General features: G+C 39.1%; 1 protein-coding gene across 2 annotated transcripts in view; it reads left to right on the forward strand.

Annotated features, from left to right (window-relative positions):
• The window catches only part of LOC136863850 (transmembrane protein adipocyte-associated 1 homolog), a 312496-nt gene that overhangs the window by 43122 nt on the left and 244893 nt on the right, over positions 1–24481 (forward strand). For both annotated transcript variants that reach the window (XM_067140184.2, XM_067140185.2), the window contains exon 2: positions 3273–3405. In XM_067140184.2, the coding sequence (XP_066996285.2) occupies positions 3273–3405 (133 nt within the window). The remainder of the gene's footprint in view (positions 1–3272; positions 3406–24481) is intronic.

Consider the following 24481-nt stretch of genomic DNA (forward strand, 5'->3'; position numbering starts at 1 on the left):
ATGCAGCATTCCAAGGCATTAAGACTGTGATATGCAACGCTCCTGGTCTAGCCCATCTCGACCCTCAGTGGAATATGTGCCTGCAGATGGACGCCAGTGACTCCAGCTTAGGAGGAGTGTTATTCCCGGAGAGGAGTGACAGCGGAAGGGACATTATCGAGTATGCCAGCAGGAAGCTATCTCCCACCGAACAACGCTACTGCACTGCCGAGAAGGAAGCCTTAGCTGTGGTGTGGGCCATGATAAAATTTAGAGGCTACTTGGAGGGAAGGAAGTTCCAGCTCTACACCGATAACGCCACTCTCAAATGGATGAACTTGGTCTCTGGATCAAAATCTAAATTGATGCGATGGGCTCTGTTAATCGCAGAATTTCATTTTGATGTGTGTCACGTCCCAGGACCGACGAACGTAGGAGCAGACAGCTTATCTAGGCACCCGGCGTTGGAACCTGAAGCTAGGAGCATCATTGTCGAGAGTGAGTTCCCACAAAAACACCAGCGTGAGCCTAAAGAACCTGTCCTTATGACCATCAAGAAGGAACTTGATCTGGGAGTGATCAAACAGTGGCACGAACAAGACAAGCCCTGTAGGACCATGACGCAGTGGATTAGGAGACAGAACACCAATAGTCGACTTGTCCCGAGGGAGTTCAAGATGTGTTACAAGAACGTCGGGGTTGACAGAGGACTCTTGATGTACAGGTCGCACATCTCTGACACACCTGCAGTAGTGGTGATCCCCAGACAGCACACGATGGACATCCTCAAAGTTCCACGGCAGCACTGAAGTCGGACATCCAGGAGGCAAAGAGACATATCAGACTATCCGGTGAAGATTCTTCTGGGTCATCATGTGGAAAGACATCCTGGACTACGTGAAGGGGTGCTATATCTGTGCCTGCACCAAGGCGAGCAACAGGAAGGCAGATTCCAGCCAACGAGGAAGACGGCCACAACGCCCATTGGAGGTCATAGCCCTGGACGTGATGGGTCCTTACCCTAGAACACCACGGTATAAAACAGGACTACTAGTAATCACTGACCTCTTCACAAGATGGATTGAGGCCTTTCCAATACCTGAAGCCACGATGGGATGCATCACCAGCCTGCTACAAGATGAGGTATTCAGCCGCCATGGTTATCCATGGTGCATTCTGTCAGACAACGGGAGTCAGTTCACGTCGAGGAAGTGGCAACAAATGATGACGGAATGAGGTGTAGAGCACTGGACCACCCCTATCTGCAACCGAAGGGAAAATCCAGTGGAACGATGGAACCAGGAGCTGAAAAGGATGCTACGAGTCCACCTGATAGACAAAGAATTCTGACTGGGGGACCGTCAGATACCACAGTCACTGTTTGCCCAGCAACGATGCACCAACCTTGTCACTGGCTATTCGTCAGCAGAGCTGTTTCTTCGTTGACAGCTATACGGCACCGGGGGTTGGGAGATTTGTCCACTACCCACTTCAGGTCAAGATAATGCAGCCATTTCCCTGGCTGAGTGGCAGGAGCTGCTGAACATCAAGGAGAAGCAAGCTTTGGCTGAGAAGAGATCCCTTACCCAGGCCAAGGCTCAAGATGTTGAAGAGACCCAGATCCTGCTACCAGGCCATCGAGTACTGCGATGTAACCACCCAGTCAGTAATAAGATTAGAGGGTTTCACGCAGGTCTCGCACCTAAGTGGGTTGGTCCCATTGAGGTGGATAAACAGCTGGGCCGTGGGGTCTACTTACTGAAGACCAACCCTCCTGTCAAGGTCCACGCATCGGAGTTGCGGAGAGTCACCCAGCCACTGCGCATACAGAGAAGCCTGTAGGAGAGACTACTGACACAGCACCATCTGGTCATCGTGAGGAGAACACATTGACTATCATCAAGGAAGAGGCTGGCAGCGAGGCAACCCCAGTTACTGCACATGCTGGTCAAGAGGAAGAGAGCACATCCAGCGACATCGAGGAAGAAAGAAGATACAATCTACGTCCAAGGCAAAGTCTATGAGTGTGACAAAGTGTGGAAATTGTTTCAAGTTCCAGAGGGGGATATTGACGCAAGTGCGATAAACCGATATAACTTGAAAACAATATTCACTCACCCATGGGTATATAATGCAAGAATGAGCTTGAATTATTATTATTATTATTATTATTATTATTATTATTATTATTATTTGTATGTATGGCTATGAAGTGTTACATCCATTTAGTATTACTATTATGATACGATCGTGTTGTTTGTGAGGTTATGTCATGAAACATGCACTGTATATAGACATTTATATCAGTTCAATTAATGTAAGGACCTCTATATAATTCATTCTTATCTGTATATATAATTTGTAATCCATAATTATTGTAAAACACACTGTAACTTCCAGAATGGTATAGGTAGACGAGAATGATGGAGAATATTCTGTACATTATAATCTATGTATTAGGAGACTCAAATTTTCGAGAAGGTTTATTTTATATTGTAGGTTTCTAGAAGCCTGGCCAGGCACATATATAAGGGGGTGGTCTTGATGATAACGACGAGTTATTGTTTAGGACTTTCACTGGTGAGCATGTGTTGTGGTTAACTGACATGCCGAAGTAGGCAGTCGGTAGGCAACTGTTTCAACTGTGTTTCAAGGTTGTAATCTCCATATTGAAGTGTCAGGCAGTTGTTTTCAAAATCTCGGCATTGTTGATGTTCTCAGAGAGAAGGCTTTTGTTTGTGATAGCAGTGGTTAAGGTTATGTGTGTGTAATTTGTAAATAGATGGGAATAAAATTGTACCAACTGACATCATCTCGTGTGCATCTTTGTGGATATGTAAAACTATATCAGAAAAGCCCTGCTTTATGTACATTCTTCTTTTTAGCTCACAGCTTTGTAAACCAAACTTTGCAGCCAACTAACTCACTTGGTTTTATTTTGGTTTTTGGTCAGGGCCTTAATGCCACATGCATTTTCTGACGCTGAACGATTCTGCAGTTGCACATAATCAAGAGCAGCCAGGATTCAAACCACTGTCATCTGAGTGGGAAAACCAGCTAATTAGCCTTTGCACTAATCACACTCCCATTCACCTATTTATCATAGTCTTTAATTTAAGTACTGTGTATGTGTGTTCGACTTTGTTCCTCCTCTGTTATCTGATAGTTGTTTTATTGACCTTTTTCCAGCCAGTGTATCTTTTAACTTTTTTCATTGCCATGTCTCAAGTGTAGTTTGTGTGTCTAATATTTCCTGCACCGTTATTTATTGTGACATTTTTGCTTTCTCCTAGGGTTCGTATATGGGATGTGATAATCTTAGTACCAAACTTCTTTTTTCTCTTGTTCCTGGCTCTTCGTTTCAATCGAGCTCGATTGAAGTTGAGGGCTACAAGCAGTCCGATCTTTCTTACATTCTATGGTCTTGTAAGTATAAAAGTCAGTAGTATATAAGTTCATCATTGGAATGATTCTTACATAAAATGGACACTTAACAATTTGAGCATAACTACACAAGATGTTTTATAATCAGAATTTATTTATTCACACGGACTATGCTAGAAATCAATTTATTGTGTTATAACCTATTTTTATGCTTACCTAGTTCCCTATAGTTCCATTCATTACTTAATAAAATACCTTTGCAGGTTTCTAATTATTATTAAAAACAGTTTTAAGTGGAGGTGGACATTCGAAATATGCAGCTAAGCTTGTGGCAAACTTTTTGGCTGCTTTATATTCTGTTATGAAATATGACGTTTTGCATTAGGGAGATGGTGGTTTTGAATCCTGCTGTCGGCAGCCCTGAAGATGGTTTTCAGTGGTTTCCCATTTTGACACTAGGAAAATGCTGGGAATGTATCTTAACTAAGGCCACGGCCGCTACCTATCCAATCCTAGCCCTCTCCCATCCTTGCTTCGGCAAAAACCTTCTAGGTATTAGTACGACATTAAACCACTGCGAAATAAATACAAAGTTACATCTTCACCTTCCACTATTAACTTGCTGTATTTAGTTCACTTTTTGTTCTGTCTTGACTGAGCTCGATAGCGGTCGCTTAAGTGCGGCCAGTATCCAGTAATCGGGAGATAGTGGGTTTGAGCCCCACTGTCGGCAGCCCTGAAGATGGTTTTCCATGGTTTCCCGTTTTCACACCAGGCAAATGCCGGGGCTGTACCTTAATTAAGGCCACGGCAGCTTCCTTCCCATTCCTAGACCTTTCCTATCCCGTCGTCGCCATAAGACATATCTGTATCGGTGCGACGTAAAGCAAATAGCAAAAAAAAAAAAAAAAAAAATATCTGTCTTGCTGACATCTGTGTACAGGGTTATTCACCAAAGATGTTACATGGAAATAACGTCTAAACCATTAAAGATATCTGTATTCTTAAATGATACCCAGGGACTTATGGCTGATGGCTGATGATATTGACGTCGTAGAAATATTGGGAAAAGGGCCGTTACTAGATATAACGAAACAATGTTTCATATCATTGGACCAGTATTTTAACCCTAATTATCTGAATGAGGTATCCGAAAAACCCACGATATTGTTTGACACGCTCATTTCAGTGATCAACAATCTAAGACCAATAAATCAACCAGTACACAAAATGGTGCGCAATATGCTCATCCACCATCCCCTCCGTAATCCACGCCCTCCCGACCAATAACCTCGCATTGCCGCGATCCCTCTTCCCCTACATCATATGCTCCACCCCTCTTCTAGTACTCGTAGTCTGTTATCTGCCTTTCCAGTAGACAGTTCCTCTCTGGCTTTATCCTCGACAACGTAGTGCTTGGGGTGAGTTTCTATTTAAATAGAAATAGTGCCTTCCCAAACTTTGTTATTCTTATGCTAATACGTAGTATATATATCTTTCTCCTAGGTCCGTCTTGGATCGAGATATTTCTAGAACCTCAAAGACTTTGAATGTAATGCTCCAAGAAATTCCGGTTCACCAGTCCACTCCTATTAAGTCGATCTATATTTTAAGAACACTAGCAAAGACGGAACATTATGTATATGAATATTGCTCAACAACATTATATAATGAAATAAGGATTTCATTCTATTCAAACCCCAAAACAGAGTGAACCTGTAAATCAATTCTAAAAGGAACTGTTTTGCTCACTAAAAATCTTTACTGCAAGGGACCTCTGTAATGGACAAATAATGTTTTAAAGTATAAAATAATATCAGCCAAACTTATCATTTTACTCGATTTGTTGTTAAGTAACCAAACTGCATTAACGCAAGACATTGAGTTACCAAAGACTTATACTGTAACATATCTCTACACCTAGTACAAATAGGTTACTGTTTCTAATTTCATAATAGGTGAACTCATTTTAATACATGTCAGTTTTAGGTATTTTTGACCAAAATGCACAATTGCCTTTAAACGCCTAGTAGTTTTAAAAAATTTTCAAAGATTGAATTGTTTTTTTTTTTTTTTTTACTGGATGCTAAATCAGCATTTTGTAATATTCAAAGAACTTGACAAAAGCTTTAACTTTAGTCAAAAGTTGTATAGAAGTAATAAGTCATAATATGCTACCAATTTTAATCTTAAGTTTTAAGGAGTACACCAAATTTTTTTTAATAGTTATGTAAGAATATGGTCAATTTTTATATATATTTATGTTGTATGTCATGTTAATATTGTATGTAAGCCTTGTCACAAAGTTTCCTATGGCTGATGATGGCATACAAATAATGCCGAAACCGGTCCCAATTTTTTGAAAGGTAATAAATTCGCGATGTGTTAATGACGTCACATTGTATTTGTATTGAAAAGGTGGACATAATTATCCTCAATTTATAGTGTAATTCTAGATTCAATACGGACTAAAATGAAGTTCTTAACTTTTAATAGAACAGCTTACCAAGCAAAGACTAAAGCTCAACAATATATGAGCTTAAAAATAAAAATAGGAAAGTTGGGTAAGGATATAAATTTTATTAAAAAGTGTATCGTAAATAACCTGACGCCAAATTTTCTAAAGAATAACAAACGACATTTCTTAGTTGTATACATGTCTCTTTGTCTTCCTCACTTTTGAATTTCGTATATCTTTTCCATGCTTTCTTCTTGGCTGCAACCGCTTCCTTTACTGTTTCGCTCCACCATCTTGTCTGTCTCCTATTTCTTTTGACTCTGCTGATCCCGCACATCTATGTCGCTATCTGGTTAATAGTGTCTTTCATCACCTTCCATTTGTCTTCCACTTTCCACATACCTCTGTGATTTTGCTCCTTCTGTATGAATTTTTCGCTCAACTTATTCTCATACTCCTGTCACTTGGGGATATCCTCTAAGGCAGATACTTTCACTTTGACATAATTCATTTTTGTTGATTCTGGTATATATCTGAACTGAGTTTTCCATTACCATTACCATTCAGTGTTGAGTTCCACACTGCTGAATACCCTCACATCCATTACATCATAGTGGGTATTCTTTGTATGCACATAGTAGTCTATTATAGTTCGTACATTTCTGCTTATTGCCTCTGAGGTAATTTGGTGGATCTGTTTATGAGGGAAGAAATAATTCCCTATTTGCATTTCATTGTCTATGTAGAACTCAAACATTCTCTTCCCATTGCTGTTCAGACTTCTCTCTGCCCCATACCTTCCCATGCTTACATGACCAGTACTCATCTTATTCTCAACTCTAGCATTCCAGTCTCCCATTATTATGACCAATACTATGGTATCTCTAGCTTTGTCCACTGTCCTCTGGAGGGCAGAGTAAAATATCTCCTTTTCTATCACATCACTATCTTCAGTAGGAACATATATTTGTATGAGAGCAACTGTTCGGTTATTTTCCAAATCCAAATCCAGATCTAATCTCATTATCCTTGGGCTTACTGCCTTCCAATCCTCCACTTTATTACCTAATTGTTCACTTGTGATACTTCTGACTCCTTCTTTAGCTCTACTTCTCTTATCTACTCCTGAATATCTCAAAACATATCCCTGGTCCAGTTCCATCTCCCCTGTTCCCTTTTTCTTAACTTTGCTGATCCTGAGAATTTCGAGTTTGCACTTCATCTCCTCCACCACTTCCACTTCCTTGCCTGTCAGAGAGGTAATATTCCAGGTTCCGATTCTCATATTCCGTTTCTCACCAATTCGTCGTCTTGTGATCCGTCCGGCTTCAAATTTATTGTTTCTCTGAATTGTTGTTAAATTCACTCCATACGGGTAATTAACCCTGTGATAGAGGTAGGACAGTGAGAGGGCTGCTCCTTTAAAGCCTCTGTCCTTGCCTGATCTTCTTCCTGGGTTTAAAGCCTCTGTCCTTGCTTGATTTTCTTTCTGGGTGTACTCCCATAGCCTTTTGGTAAAAACCCTATTCACAAGGCAGTGGATTGCCTCCGCTGATCCGTGAGTGCTTATTTGGTATAACCTTATTCGTACCTGTCCTGCACATCTACAGGAACTTCCCCTATCAGCCATTGTGATGCGTCATGTCTTTTCCCTGAAGAGTACTGACTGGCTCCTACTCAATTCAGAACCATTGCCCAACCGGGACTAGACCAGGCACGGGTACCTACACTAAATGTGTTAAATATATATAATTTACAAGTGGTTTACAACCAATCTTAGCAGTGTGGGAAACACATCTGCTCTTACCAAGATACATCTTGAATCTCCCCTGATTCAGTGGGAGTGTATTGCTAACTGCAAAATGTCAATAATTTCACATGTGGCTCTAAATCAGTTCTTACATCACATTGTATTCTCAACAAAATACATGTTGAAATGCATACATGATATTAATGGTGACTTTTCATCCCTCTATTCAAACATCAGAACAAGGGTCTTTCATTAATTGAGCTGACTAGGAATATTTCTGCAGGTGAAGCCTAGTTTGACTGTGCTAAGTACTATTCAAGGATATTCTATGTATGTTAGTAAGATTGTGATAGATTTGTTTTGTTGTATTATTGTATCATTCATTATACTAGCTTTATACAAGGTTCAAAATTTAATTTCCGATTTTATGAGAAACTAGCTGTTAACCGCAGCTTCGCTCATGTGGATTTTGTTGTTTGATATATGTATTCGTTCCTTGGTACTGCGCTAAGACATTATCTGAAAAACCTTAACTTTAAAACCTCGCCAAAAAATTGAGTTTAATTTACGGCAGTACATCTTTGGAATTCCCGTTTGTGGTACTGCTTTTCGGGACTAAGATGACCAGGCTACTGGCAGAGCTGACTCTGGAACATGCGACATACAACCACACATATGAGAAACAGTCCTACGTCAAGTAGAAAAAAGTTTACTTTTAAGAGAGATGCCAAACACCTATTTCGATGCCTGTAACATCTTCAGATTTGAAATATAAGTACCCCCATAAAAAGAATTCTACCCCATTTCCAGTCCTTCCCTTCCCCCACAAGTGGATTTTCCAAAAACAAAAAGTATGCGTTTATTTTTAAGGATATTCCAAATACAAATTTTTACGTCTGTAATATGTTATGAGTTTGAGATATACTCATTTTAAAAAATCACCCATCCGGGAGATAGTGGGATCGAATCCCACTGGCGGCAGCCATGAAGATGGTTTTCTATGGTTTCCCGTTTTCACACCAGGCAAATGCTGGGGCTGTACCTTAATTAAGGCCATGGCCGCTTCCTTCAAACTCCTAGGCCTTTCCTATCCAATCGTCGCCATAAGACATATCTGTGTCGGTGCGACATAAAGCAACTACATACATACATACATACATTATCATTATAGACTGTCATGCTTTTTTTTGCTTTACGTCGCACCGACACAGATAGGTCTTATGGCGACGATGGGATAGGAAAGGCCTAGGAATGGGAAGGAAGCGGCCGTGGACTTAATTAAGGTACAGCCCCAGCATTTGCCTGGTGTGAAAATGGGAAACCACGGAAAACCATATTCAGAGCTGCCGACAGTGGGGTTCGAACCCACTATCTCCCGATTACTGGATACTGGCCGCACTTAAGCGACTGCAGCTATCGAGCTTGGTGTTATGCCTTTCAGAGTTCAGTCTGCAAGCCTCTGTGAATTTACTAAACGTCGCCACAATCCTCGATTTGCAACTAGTGTTGTGGTCTCATTTAGTTCCATACGTCTTATCTTCATATCGTTAGAAACCGAGTCTAACCATCGTCGTCTTGGTCTCCCTCTACTTCTCTTACCCTCCATAGCAGAGTCCATTATTCTCCTAGGTAACCTATCCTCCTCCATTCGCCTCACATGACCCCACCACCAAAGCCGGTTTATGCGTACAGCTTCATCCATCGAGTACAGCTTCATCCATCGAGTTCATTCCTAAATGAGCCTTTATCTCCTCATTCTGAGTACCGTCCTGCCATTGTTCCCACCTGTTTGTACCAGCAATCATTCTCGCTACTTTCAAGTCTGTTACTTCTAACTTATGAATAAGATAACCTGAGTCCACCCAGCTTTCGCTCCCATAAAGCAAAGTTGGTCTGAAAATAGACCGATGTAAAGATAGTTTCGTTTGGGAGCTGACTTCCTTCTTACAGAATACTGCTGATCGCAACTGCGAGCTCACTGCATTAGCTTTACTACACCTTGATTCAATCTCACTTCCTGGGAGAACACACAACCTAAATACTTGAAATTATCGACCTGTTCTAGCTTTGTGTCACCAATCTGACATTCAATTCTGTTGAATTTCTTACCTACTGACATCAATTTAGTCTTCGAGAGGCTAATTTTCATACCATACTCATTGCACCTATTTTCAAGTTGCAGGATATTAGATTGCAGGCTTTCGGCACCATCTGCCATTAAGACCAAGTCGTCAGCATAGGCCAAACTGCTTACTACATTTCCACCTAACTGAATCCCTCCCTGCCATTTTATACCTTTCAGCAGATGATCCATGTAAACTACGAACAGCAAAGGTGAAAGATTACAACCTTGTGTAACCCCTGTAAGTACCCTGAACCAAGAACTCATTCTACCATTAATTCTCACTGAAGCCCAATTGTCAACATAAATGCCTTTGATTGATTTTAATAATCTACCTTTAATTCCATAGTCCCCCAATATAGTGAACATGTTTTCCCTTGGTACCCTGTCATATGCTTTCTCTAGATCTACTAAACATAAACACAACTGCTATTTCCGCTCGTAGCATTTTTCAATTACCTGGCGCATACTGAAAATCTGATCCTGACAGCCTCTCTGTGGTCTGAAACCACACTGGTTGTCATTCAACTTCCTCTCAACGACTGATCGCACCCTATTACAAGTGATTATTTTCATTTTGACCGTATTGAAAATCAATTATTAATGTTCAACATGGTTTTTTTAACCAGTATAGAATAGGTGGTTTCAATAAATTAATGTTCAGCATTTAATAATGATCGCACCCTCCCTTCCAAGATGCCAGTGAATACTTTGCCTGGTATACTAATCAATGAGATACCTCGATAGTTGTTGCAATCCTTCCTGTTCCCTTGCGTATAGATAGGTGCAATTACTGCTTTTGTCCAATCTGAAGGTACCTTACCAACACTCCACGCTAATTTTACTACTCTATGAAGCCATTTCATCCCTGCCTTCCCACTATACTTCACCATTTCTGGTCTAATTTCATCTATTCCTGCTGCCTTATGACAATGGAGTTTATTTACCATCCTTTCCACTTCCTCAAGCATAATTTCACCAACATCATTTTCCTCCTCCCCATGAGCTTGGCTGTTTGAAACATCACCAGGATGATTTCCTTTTACATTGAGAAGATTTTCAAAATATTCCCTCCACCTCTCCAGTGATACCCTGGGATCTATTATGAGTTCACCTGAATTACTCAAAACACTGTTCATTTCCTTTTTCCCTCCCTGCCTAAGATTCTTTATTACTATCCAGAAAGGTTTCCCTGCTGCTTGACCTAGCCTATCCAGGTTATTACCAAAATCTTCCCATGACTTCTTTTTGGATTCAACAACTATTTGTTTCGCTCTGTTTCTTTCATCTACGTACAAATCCCTGTCTGCCTCGGCCCTTGTTTGGAGCCATTTCTGATAAGCCTTCTTTTTACGTTTACAGGCTGCTCTCACTTCATCATTCCACCAAGATGTTCGCCTTTTCCCATCTTTACACACAGTTGTTCCTAGGCATTCCCTTGCTGTTTCTACTACAGCATCCCTGTATGCCACCCATTCACTTTCTATATCCTGAACCTGGTTACTGTCTACTGCTCGAAACTTCTCACTAATCATATCCATGTACTTCTAATTTCCTTGTCGTGGAGATTTTCTACCCTTATTCGTTTGTAGACAGATTTCACTTCCTCTACCCTAGGCCTAGAGATACTTAGTTCACTACAGATCAGGTAGTGGTCTGTATCATCGAAAAATCCTCGAAAAACTCGTACATTCCGAACAGATTTCCTGAATTCAAAGTCTGTTAAGATATAGTCTATTATGGAACTGGTACCCCTAGCCTCCCATGTGTAGCGGTGAATATCCTTATGCTTGAAGAATGTATTCATAACAGCTAAATCCATACTAGCACAGAAGTCCAGCAAACACTTCCCATTCCCATTAGGCAAGTAGCAAAAGAAAAAAATACACCCGCTCTTTTCACTTATTTTTGCTCCTGCTTAAGTGGAAATTCCAAAAACAAAAAGTATGTTCCTGTTTTTTAAAGCGGATTCCATGTACCAGTTTTCACGTTTGTAACTCCTTCAGTTTTTGAGATATAAGTATCTTTATAGAAAGGATTCAATCCATTTTTTGCTTCTTTTTTACCCCCTCAAGTGGACTTTCCAAAAAATGTATGTGTTTATTTTTAAAGGAGATTCGGATACCAGTGTTTACATCTATATATATAAAATAAGAGTTTTGTCTGTACAATGCTCAGATTTTAAAAAGAATAGAATTTCTGTATCAGTCATGTCCATAGTAGCAAGGAAATGCACTTTTTAATTTTCCGTAATTTCTGTCTGTCTGTCTGTATGTACATGCATCACGAGAAAACGGCTGAAGAGAATTTAATGAAAATCGGTATGTAAAGTAGGGAAATAAGTCACTACAATCTATCCCATAAATAATATTATTCACGCTGAAAGAAATGGTAGTTTAGGGGAAAGCCTAAACTTAAATTCTCAAATTTTTGTTATTAGTGGTCCTTTTTGTAATGAAAATCAATATGCAAAATCGGAATATAAGTCACTATAATCTAGGCTTTAAATAATTTTATTCACGCTGAGTAGAATGGTAGTTAGGGGAAGCCCTAAAATTTATTTCTCAAATATTTGTGTTATTAGTGGTCCTATCGACAAATACTACATTACTAAAGTTATATAGTATTAAATTTCCGATCATTTATGTCTTGTGCATTTTTACCGTACCGGCTATGATAACAGAGATATTCATGATTTAAAATTTTTGTTGCCAAGTCCATGTCAGCACCAAGTCACGAGAAAATGGGTAGACAGAATTTAATGAAAATAATTTAGTAAAGTCGGGGAATAAGGAAGTACAGTCTACGCTATAAATAATTTTATAAGGCGCCCTAATATCACAGTCGAAAGAAAACTAAATGTGAAGGCCTACAATACAGAAAGCTCATAACATTGAACAACAATAACATTACATTGACCATTTGTTTGTTGTGATGTGCCTTGTGTCTTCTGTTACCAGTCATGTCCGATAGATGGGATTACTGCTGCATACTGAGTATTTTTTAAAAATTTGTTTTTACGTCGCACCGACACAGATAGGTATTATGGCGACAATGGGATAGGAAAGGGCTAGGATTGGAAAGGAAGCGGCCCTGGCGTTAATTACGGTACAGTCCCAGCACTTGCCTGGTGTGTAAATGGGAGACCACAGAAAACCACCTTCAGGGATGTCGACAGTGGTTTTCGAACCCACTATATTCCGAATGCAAACTCACACCTGCGCGCCTCTAACCGCATGGCCAACTCGCCCGGTCGTACCGAGTATAACAGCCTTCCTGAATATTGGCGGGAAGTAGCTGGGGAGTTAGGTAACTTTCTTCTTAAGCATGCCATTCCTCTTGTTCATACATTTTCTGATATTACTGTTACGTAACAAACTGCTTCATCATAGCATTCGAGCTGTTCAATCCCTACCCTGAGGCACTGATTGGAATGAGCAGTGTGTATATTTAACGGAACAATGGCAGACGAGTGTTCACGGCTGTCTGCGGCCTGGTCAAACCAGCACTGGAACTTTAGACTGTTAGATCGGCATCATAGTACTGTACGTTAAAACTGAGAAAACGTACGGTTTTTCATTTGAGCGTGTATCTTATATGATAACATTGCTTTTAATCCCTACGTTCCCACTGACTTTTTTGTAAGTTAACTAACTGTAGTTATTAAAACCACAAAAACAGTCTTTCTTAAAATCTCGTAGCGAAGCACGGGAACATCAGCTAGTCAGTAATATCTTAAGTGTTAGAGATACTCATTTTAAAAATTCACCCCCTTTGTTTGCTTATTTTCCCCCTCCCTTAAGTGGATTTTCCAAAAATGAACAAATATGTGCTTATTTTTTATGTCGGTAACATGTTAGTTTCTTGAGATTTCCTCATTTTTAAAATTCACGCTATTTTTCATTTTCTTCTCACCTTAATGGGATTTTCCTAAGTCAAGAACTAGGTGTTTCTGTATTTTTAAAGGAGATTCCAAATACCAATTTTCACACCTGTAATATCTTCAGCTTTTTATCCCCTTACCCCCAAGTGGATTTTTCGAAACCAAAACCACGAACCTACTACGCTGGCGTAGCAGGGGGAGAGGTGATACTCCCATGTGGCGCGTCCCAGGTGGCAGATAGGGGGTCCTAACCGGCTTACCGGCGGACTTGAGGAAAATAAATTACCTCTCGCGAACCAAACACACAACCCCTCTGGGTGGGGCACACAGACGAAGAATTCACCCACGGTATCCCCTGCCTGTTGAAAGAGGCGACTAAAAGGGGTGACCAAGCGATGATCAAATTAGAACCATGAAACTACTTCTGATTAGTACACCGTGTGGGGAACTCCATGAGTCGCTTTTACTTGTGCGTAGTACCACTATGTTGGGTACCAAATAGGTTTGTGATTAGGTTCGATCCTGGCTCAGACCGGTGGTATTTGAAGGTGCTCAAATACGTCAGCCTCATGTCAGTAGATTTACTGGCACATAAAAACACTCCTGCGGGACAAAATTCCGGCACCTCGGCGTCTCCGAAAACCGTAAAAGTAGTTAGTGGGACGTAAAGCAAATAGCATTATTTTATTATTAGGTTTGTGATTAGTAGCAAACGAGAGCGCAACGGCTTTTACAGTATCCTACCTGTGATTAATAGCACTTTATGAGCAACACCATGGGATGAGGGAACTCATGGTTCTGGCTTGCCTATGATTAGTACCCACTATATGAGGAACACAGTGGTATAGTACGAGTCCCGGTGGTTAGTACACTGATGTGGAGCACCACATTTTTGCGTTACCTGTAAATGGCGCCGCAATGTACGAAACAGCGTAGGTCGTAATATGTGTGCGAATTTCGTTACCTGGAATAGTACCATAATGTGTGGAATACCGCAAGTCTACGCTACTCTTTATTAGTACCGCAACATGACAAATACCATGGTTCTACTTTCCTAGCGATAAGTACCATTGTAAGGGGCTGCTGACTTTGATTTTGGACCCTTTTCGACTACAAGTATCATCGATTCAGGATTGTGCTATAGAAGCAGTTCCTTGGTCAGTAATACTGTTGTTCTACGCCAGCTTCTGTGCATGTGAGGCACTGTGGGTCGTTTCCACTGATTTTTTTAAATTCACATTCATCCATTCACTCTTTGTCCTTACGTTTTGAATTGTGGTCAGTGGATGTTTTTGGGCTTTTAATTTGTCATTTCATTTCGTCTCATTTCATACCATGAGGAGCCGATGACCTAGATGTTAGGCCCTTTTAAACAACAAGCATCATCATCGAAACCAAGAAATGCTTGTCTCTCTATTTTTAACAGATATTACAAATACCAGTTTTTACGCCTGTAACATGTTGAAGTTTTTGAGATACACTCAACTCTTTATTAACCGGGATAATATAGGGTTAAGGGTTCCCGGATAAGTAAAATCTCGGTTAACCCAAAAAAAATTAACAATAGAACAGGCGTAGTGAAAGTACTGTTAAAATGATAATAAATGATACTACTATTTCTGTATTGTTTTTTCTTAACTTTCCCAATACTGCAGTAAATGTACCACTTGGCACAATTAATAAATGGAATCAATCAATCAATCAATCAATAATCAGTCAATCAATCAATCAGTCACTACTGATCTGCATTTAGGCTAGTCGCCCAGGTGGCATATTACTTATCTGTTGTTTTCCTAGCGTTTTCTTAAATGATTGCAAAGAAATTGGAAATGAATTGAACATCTCCCTTGGTAAGTTATTCTGCTCCCTAACTCCCCTTCCTATAAAGGAGTATTTGCCCCAATTTGTACTCTTGAATTCCAACTTTATCTCCATATTGTGATCTTTAATACTTTTAAAGACACCACTCAGACTTATTCGACTGATAGGTAGGAACATACCACTTAGAATGGAAATTCTAAGTTCCCATGAAGGGAATTAGATATTTTTCCACCAATAGAGCATGTCAAACATCTGACATACCACTTAGTCGAGCAGCTCGTCTCCTTTCTCCCAAGTTTTCCCAGCCAAAACTTTGCAACATTTTTGTAACTCTACTCTTTTGTCGGAAATCACCCAGAACAAATCGAGCTGCTTTTCTTTGGATTTCTTCCAGTTCCTGAATCAAGTAATCCTCATGAGGGTTCCATACACTGGAACCATACTCTAGCTGTGGTCTCACCTGAGACAAATATGCTATCTCCTTTACATTCTTACTACAACCCCTAAATACCCTCATAACCATGTGCAGAGATCTGTATCCTTTATTTACAATCATATTTATGTGATTACCCTAATGAAGATCATTCCTTATATTAAGACCTAGGTATTTACAATGATCCCCAAAGGGAACATTCACCCCCTCAACGCAGTAATTAAAACTGAGAGGACTTCTCCTATTTGTTAAACTCACAACCTGACTTTTATCCCCGTTTATCATCATACCATTGCCTACTGTCCATCTCACAACATTGAGGTCATTTTGGAGTTGCTCACAATCTTTTAACTTATTTATTACTCTGTACAGAATAACATCATCTGCGAAAAGCCTTATCTCTGATCCCACTCGTTTACACATATCATTACTATATATAAGAAAACATAAAGGTCCAATAATACTGCCTTGAGGAAATACCCTCTTAATTATTACAGGGACAGATAAAGCTTCACCTATTCTAATTTTCTGAGTTCTATTTTCTAGAAACAGAGCCACCCATTCAGTCACTCTTTTGTCAAGTCCAATTGCACTCATCTGTGCCAATAGTCTCCCATGATCTACCCTATCAAATGCCTTAGATAGGTCAATCGCGATACAGTCCAATTAACCTCCTGAATCCAGGATATCGGCTATGTCTTGCTGGAATCCTACAAGTTGGGCTTCAGTGGAATAACCTTTCCTAAAACCAAACTGCCTTCTATCAAACCAGTTAATAATTTTGAAAACAGGCCGATGACCTTAGATGTTAGGCCCCTTAAAACAACAAGCAACAACAATACTTTCGAAAACATGTCTTATATAATCAGAAAGAATGCTTTCCCAAAGCTTACATTCAATGCATGTCAAACTGACTGGCCTGTAATTTTCAGCTTTATGTCTATCACCCTTTCCTTTATATACAGGGGCTACTATAGCAACTCTCCATTCATTTGGTAAAGTTCATTCATGCAAACAATAATCAAACAGGTACTTCAGATATGGTACTATATCCCAACCCATTGTCTTTAGTATATCCCCTGAAACCTTATCAACTCCAACTGCTTTTCTAGTTTTCAACTTTTGTATCTTAATGTAAATGTCATTGCTGTCATAGGTAAATTTCAATACTTCTTTAGTATTAGTCACCTCTTCTATCTGGACATTATCCTTATAACCAACAATCTTTACATACTGCTGACTGAATATTTCTTCCTTTTGAAGATCCTCGCATACACACTCCTCTTGTTCATTTATGATTCCTGGAATGTCCTTCTTGGAACCTGTTTCTGCCTTAAAGTACATACTCTTCCATTTTTCGCTAAAATTTGTGTGGCTGCCAATTGAGGCATCCAGAAGCAAAACGCTGTGAGTGCACCAGAACATTTTTTTCAGGAAACACGAAAAACGTCTTACTTCCTTTGGCTCGCAGATATGCAAAATTCCTTTTCATTGTAGATTTATATTCACTTACGGACTATTTTTATGACAATCTTTAAAATATTGGGGTTTTATTTTTTTAGTTATTACCTAAACTTGTTTGGATTCACCGAGTTTTGCTCCTGTTTTCATGGATCTAGGTAGGTTTGCTTCTGTAGAGATATTATCACAATGTAATTGGAAAGAAGATGCCCTAATGCTGGTTCAAATGACAAAAGAAATTATTTATTGACTACAAGTAAGTGTGATTACATAGTATACGACATCAAATGAAAGTCTGCAAGAAGTAAAAAGGCCGCAAACTTGCAAGTCCTGTCCTGTTCCATTGAAATTACACAGTCAACTCATTGTCTTCTGGATGAATTTCAAACTCTGAGTCCTCCTCTGCATTGTTCACAGCTGTTTGAGAATCCATCAGATTCTTATAGAAGACAAGATATTCGTTTTCTTCCCAAGGGTTCCGAAATGCTTTCTGAGCAGAAAATCAATGTCCCTAACTTTCACTTCCTTTAAGGCTCTTCCAATCTGGATAACATTCGGCTTCTTAGATGAGTAGTCTTTGCCACGTCTGCATATCCCTCTCCCTTCACCAGCGTCCATCCTGTAGGCCACTTCACCTTTTACTAGTGCATTTCCGTGTTTACTCCTGGTGATGACAACCCTTTTTACAGAGTGCCACTGACCACAGGGCTTGACGATATCAGCAACTGCATCTTTCCAACACCGATTGACGACATCTGCTCCCAGCTGGAAAACTATTCCGTCATCCTTGAATACTTCATGGTACTCACTCGGTAATATGACAGTAACTTTCGACCTGAGAACTTTTTTTGTTCGAACAAAAATTCTATCGTGTGGTAGAAAAGAATGTCCAACCATTGGATAGAAGATCTTCACCCGTTTCACACTGAGAGGAGCCTCTTATGTTAGCCAAAAGCACAGCATACCCAGCATTGTCTGGTTCTTGTTTTGCCCTCCACAGCTGTCCGACATTAGGTGGATGGTGTGGATGCCATTCAGATCTGTTGATGTTAACCTGTGATGCACACAGGACACAATTTCATTAGATCCCTTTGCAAAATCGGTTTCTTTCCAAGTGTAAATAAATGCATTTCCCTGGTTTTTCCACACCCCTGATGGGCCTTGGCAGAACGTAAAATTGTACACATACATTTGGCGTTTATAATAAGCACTTTGATCTTGCAACTTAAGCGATGTAAGGTTTTTCTGGCAATCAAATGTGAAGGTTATTTCACCATTGTCCTCAACTTTCAGTTCATCATAAAAAGCTTTTGCCTTATCTTTGTGCACAAGCTCAGCACTAACATCCATGGAGAAAAAAGCTTGTAAAATAGCATTATTCAAACGCAGGACACAGTGTGTGTTAAGCTAGTTTTGCACCTGCAAACCACCTTAAGTAATGGCGCTTGGTCAGGTTACTCCAAGTTCTGCTTCTTTATGATGAAAATGGATTCACTCAGTTTTGCTTTGCAAACAGATGTGGATACACACACTTTTGCATCTGTAGGCTGTTTTCGGGGTGCGATTTAAAGCAGACGGAAGCAGTTTTGTTTCAGTTTTAAGGGTCTAATCAACAGACGACAGCATAGAGAACAAAATGGTGGCAACAACTCATTTTCGAGCAAAAGTGGATTTACTGCATTTTGCATCTGGACGCCTCAATTATGCTTGCCATCATGTTATCCTTAGCTGACTTCTTTGCTAGATTCAATTTCCTAGTAATTTCCTTCAATTTCTCCTTACTTCCATAGCCATTTCTAACTCTATTTCTTTCCAACCTGCACCTCCTTCTTAGTCTCTTTATTCCCTGTTATAATACAGTAGATCTTTACCATTCCTTACCACCTTTAAAGGTACAAACTTATTTTCACATTCCTCAACAATTGCTTTAAACCCATCCCAGAGTCTGTTTACATTTCTATTTACCGTTTTCCACCGATCATAGTTACTTACTAAAAACTCCCTCATTCCCTTGTTATCAGCCATATGGTACTGCCTAATAGTCCTAATTTTAATATCTTCCTTTTCTCACATTTATTTTTAATTAGCACGAAAACAGCTTCGTGATCACTAATACCATCTATTACTTTGGTTTCTCTATAGAGCTGATCTGGTTTTATCAGCACCACATCCAGAATATTCTTCCCTCTAGTTAGTTCCATCACTTTCTGAATCAGGTGCCCTTCCCATATTAACTTATTTGCCATTTATTGGTCATGCTTCCTGTCGTTTGCATTACCTTCCCAATTGACATTTGGTAAATTGAGATCACCCGCTATAATCACGTTCCTTTCCTTATCATTTCCCACATAGCTGATTATCTTATCAAATAATTCTGAATCAGCATCTGTGCTACCCTTTTCTGGTCTGTACACTCCAAAGACATCAAGTTGCCTATAGAGATGAGCCTTACCCTAAAAATTTCATGTTTGTCATCTTTAACTTTTTCTTAGCTTACAACTTCTTCTTTCACCAGCATGAATACACCCGTTCCTGCCATTCCTATCCTATCTCTTCGATATACCCTCCAGTGATGAAAATCATTTTTCGTCCGAATTGAAAGTTTCATAAACTGTATATAGGATAATATCTTTTGTTTATTTCCACCTATTCAATACATTACAAGAAGTTGGCATTTATTTTAAAACATTATTCAGATGAGACATGTTTCGCCTCTCACTTTGAGGCATCTTCAGTCATTATCAAAAACCTTATTATTTTACCAGTCATCTGGTTAAAGATATTCAAAAATGTGTTTGATGATTATAAGAGAGGTAAGATTTACGTTAGTTATAAACATGTTCATGAAGTAACTAAAAATCCAATATATTGATAAAAACATATGTAGTTCTTTGTTGAATAGGACTTGTTTGATTCTACTATAATAAGAGAAGGTGGCTTGAAGCCGTAGTCGTTAATAGATGTCTAATACATAGTGGAAGGCATAAAATATCAGTTCTATGAGAATATACATTACATTCAAATGATACTAAAAACTAGTGGATTCAAAGGTAGTACATATAAAATGTTCAATGAAATAACTATTGATCTAATAAAATGATAAACACATATGTAGTTCTTTGTTAATTAGGACGTCGTAAGATTGTACGGCTTCTTTGTTAATTAGGACGTCGTAAGATTGTACGGCTTAAAGCCGTAGTCATTAATAGATGTCTAATACATAGTGGAAGGCATATGAAATCAGTTCAATGAGAATATATAATACAAACAATTGATACATAAAAACTGGTAGATTCATAAGAGGTACATTTAAAAATGAAGGCGTCATGTGACTATAAAAGACAGTTGATGGCTTAAAGCCGTAGTCAAGGTTTGAAATGTAGGTCAAATAACTGCTAAATATATGGTAAAAAGATATAAGTCAAAATATACAGCTTAGTATAAAAAATATGAAGGAAAAACATTCCAATTGCTTGACAAAAGTTACTTGACGTTGGCATGCGTATGTCCGTGATATTTATTGGTCAACATTTCGTAGGTTATTTTAGATTTATTCGGCAAGATTGTGTTGACAAGAAGTTCACCAGATGTTTATAGTTGGCCTAATTTGTAAAAAGAAAGTTGCAGAGACGATGATGGGTGGAAATTCTCAACGTTGGTATGGTTTTTTTGACGTGAAGGTTGGAGAGCTGTTGTGTTCTTCTTCGATGACAATATATTTTATAAAACGTTGATTGTAAATAATTTATACTATTGAAGAGTATTATGGAAGTTTGATGAAGCTGTTGAATTATTGTTGTTATAGAATGGTTCTGAAATGAAGAAAAAAACTGTAGTTAATTTTGACGAAAATGAAAGAAAACATGGGAAGGTTTTGTTTAAGTGTTGTTAGTGAGAAAATGTTGGTGCTTACCTATGGCGTTGTAGGCCAAGCTGTGTGAGGCGCTATTAGGATACTAATGGTCACTAACGGTTTTTACTCCTTGTGTTGTACGTATGTCGTCTGGCTAGAGGGGGGTGGGTAGGAGGGGGCGGAGTTGTAGGCTTGTGATTCGTGAACGGGAAGGAGTTGTGAATGGTAGGGGAAGCGGAGGGGCGTGTTCATTTATTGGTTTCTGAATGGCGCGTGAAGGGGAATTACGTAAGATGGGAGGGGGAGGGGGGTATGATGTATTTGTTGACGTAGGGGTGTTTGTTGATACTGTTTTGAAAATATAAAAAAACTTTTTGTCCTGAAGGTTTACATTATTGAATAATGTTACTATTTGGTCATATAAAGGGCTTCTATTGTCTATTGGATCATTTAAATTCTTATTAGCATTGAATTTTTGGTCCAAAAATATGTATAAATTTTCGAATTCGGTCATAAGTCTACCTTTTTTTACTGTTTTTAAAATTTGAAGGTCCTGTTCAATTGTGGTAAAGTTGTGCCCCGTTTCTTTCATGTGATTGCTCATTGCTGAGTGTTTATTATGTTTCTGAGCATTGAAATGTTCTGTGTACCTAGTTATGAAGCTTCTTCCTGTTTGTCCGATGTATGAGCTGAGGCACTCATTACATTTTAATCTATAGATACCGGAGCCTGAGTATTTATTATTTTCTGAATTTATTGTATTATGGTTGAAGAACATTTTTTGGTTTGAATTTTGAGTTTTGAAAGCTATTTTGATCTCTTGATTTTTTAAGGTGTTGGTTACTTGGTGTATGATTGGGTTGGTGTATGTAAAGGTTGCGAACTTTGATTTTTCATTTTTTATTGGGGAGAGGTTTGTGGATAGTTTCAATTTAACTTTATTGATTAGTTTGTCTATGATAGAGGGATTATATCCATTAAAAGTGGCTATTTCTTTTATTGTATTTATTTCTTTTTTAAAATTGGTCGCTGAAAGGGGGATTTTTAGAGCTCTGTACACCATACTATAAAATGAGGACTGTTTGTGTGATTGTGGATGAAGGGACTTCATGAACATGTTTATAACTAACGTAAATCTTACCTCTCTTATAATCATCAAACACATTTTTGAATATCTTTAACCAGATGCCTGGTAAAATAATAAGGTTTTTGATAATGACTGAAGATGCCTCAAAGTGAGAGGCGAAACATGTCTCATCTGAATAATGTTTTAAAATAAATGCCAACTTCTTGTAATGTATTGAATAGGTGGAAATAAACAAAAGATATTATCCTATATACAGTTTATACCCTCCAGTTCCGTGAGAAAATTTCTGCATCCATTATATCATTTCTCAGCCATGATTCAACTCCTATTACAATATCTCGTAGGTATATGTATATTAAATTACTTAATTCTATACCTTTCTTTACAATACTTCCACAGTTGAGCACTAACAATTTTATGTCATCCCTACTTGATTTCCAGTTCCCTGTTCCCTTAACACCACTTCCTAGGCACCCTTTTGCCCTGAATGTACCTCCCTATAACCCTTATAAACAAATTTGCTAACTTATATGTACCACTGTGGTTTAAGTGAAGGCCATCTGAACGCAGATCCCTATCTCCTAACCACCCATTAGGATCTAGAAATCTCACTCCCAGTTTCCGACATTCCCACTCCATAGTCTCATTTAAATCCCCAATCACCTTCCAGTCAGTATCCCTCCTACACAGTATTCCACTGATAACAATCTCCGCTTCCTTAAACTTCACCCTGCTGCATTTACCAGGTCCCACACATCCCCAACTATGTTGGTACTTATACGTGCTTGTCTTACGTTGTTAGTACCAACGTGAAACACTACCACCTTCTCCTTTCCCTCCTCCTTCTCTTCTACTTTCCTCAACATCTGCCTCAACCTAATTCCTGGATAACTCTCTACCCTGGTTCCCTTTCCTCCACACACTTTTCCCACATGTCTAACGATAGAATCCCCCATGACCAGAGCCTCAACCCTACCCACCTCATTTGATCCCCTCCCTTCCAGGTCAGTCCTATCTTTCCTGACAGCTGCAGAAGTTACTTCCTCCTCCCTTTTCTCCATCCCATGATCCTGTTCCACCTATCTTTTCCTATCCACTACTCCACATTTCCCTTACCTTACCTCTTCCCTTTCTCCAGCACTTTTTGTTGAAATTAATAAGGCAAAGAAAAATATTCAGACCACCTAACTTTACTGTTTCTGAAAACAATCAGTCCTAGTTTTCTGCTTTTGTGCGTAGAAACTTTTTTTTCTTTATTTTGCTTCTCAAGTTTCTCAAAACAAGTTTTTCATTGATGAGAGCATCATCCTGGCTCTCGATGTACTCCAGCAGTGACTCGACACTTGCCAAGGCAGCCCTATGTGGGACAATGTTATTGTCAGACCACAGTTTAAAAATCTCACTGTTCATCCAAGCAGAATTTTGGTTCTTGTACACAATAGGCAATAATGTCACCACATTAAAACCCCCTTAGTCCCGTATAATCCAGCAGGGTATCTATACACTGTAGAGTCACAGAATGAGAAACACTTTCATTACTTTCTTTCTTTTCAACCTCACTGAAACTGTCAACATCACTACCATTTACAGCACAGACATTAGCGATGTCTTCATCACTTAACTGTTGAAAGCCTTGTTCACACGAATCGCTCAAAAACCATTCAGTTAAGTTATCCCTGTCAATTTCTTTGAACCCTTCACTTTCTTAGCATGAGCAAGAATTTCTTGAGAACTATCTTCTTTGCAGATATCCTTTTCTTCTATTTGTGGTAGAATTTTCCTCCATGATCGTGATAGAGTACACGGTACACGGTTTTATTTATAAAGAATATAGTTCCCAGAAATTTGATACAGGAACAACACTTTCTTCCATGAAATTTTCAGGAGTTTGGATCTATAATTTTGCTTCACAGATGCAATAACACCCTGATCCATAGGCTGTATCAGTGCTGTCACATTCAGAGGAAGAAATTTGGCAACGAGTCCATCGTCTGAAGTTTATGAACTTATGTTTGGATGTGAAGGTGCGTTATCCAAAAGCAGCACTGCTTTTTGTGACAATTCTTTGTTTTTAAGAAATGTCCTTACTTCCAGTGCAAAATGTTCTTGAAACCAATTGAGGAATATTTCCCTAGTCACCCAGGCCCCCTTCTGATTGTAATAAACATTAGTCATGGTTTTGGCTTCAGTCCCCTTGAATTTCCCAATCATTACAACTTTCATTTTGTGGTTTCTGGTGGCATTTCCACA

This window comes from Anabrus simplex, chromosome 2, assembly GCF_040414725.1.
Source record: "Anabrus simplex isolate iqAnaSimp1 chromosome 2, ASM4041472v1, whole genome shotgun sequence".
In the NCBI taxonomy this organism is placed as follows: domain Eukaryota; kingdom Metazoa; phylum Arthropoda; class Insecta; order Orthoptera; family Tettigoniidae; genus Anabrus; species Anabrus simplex.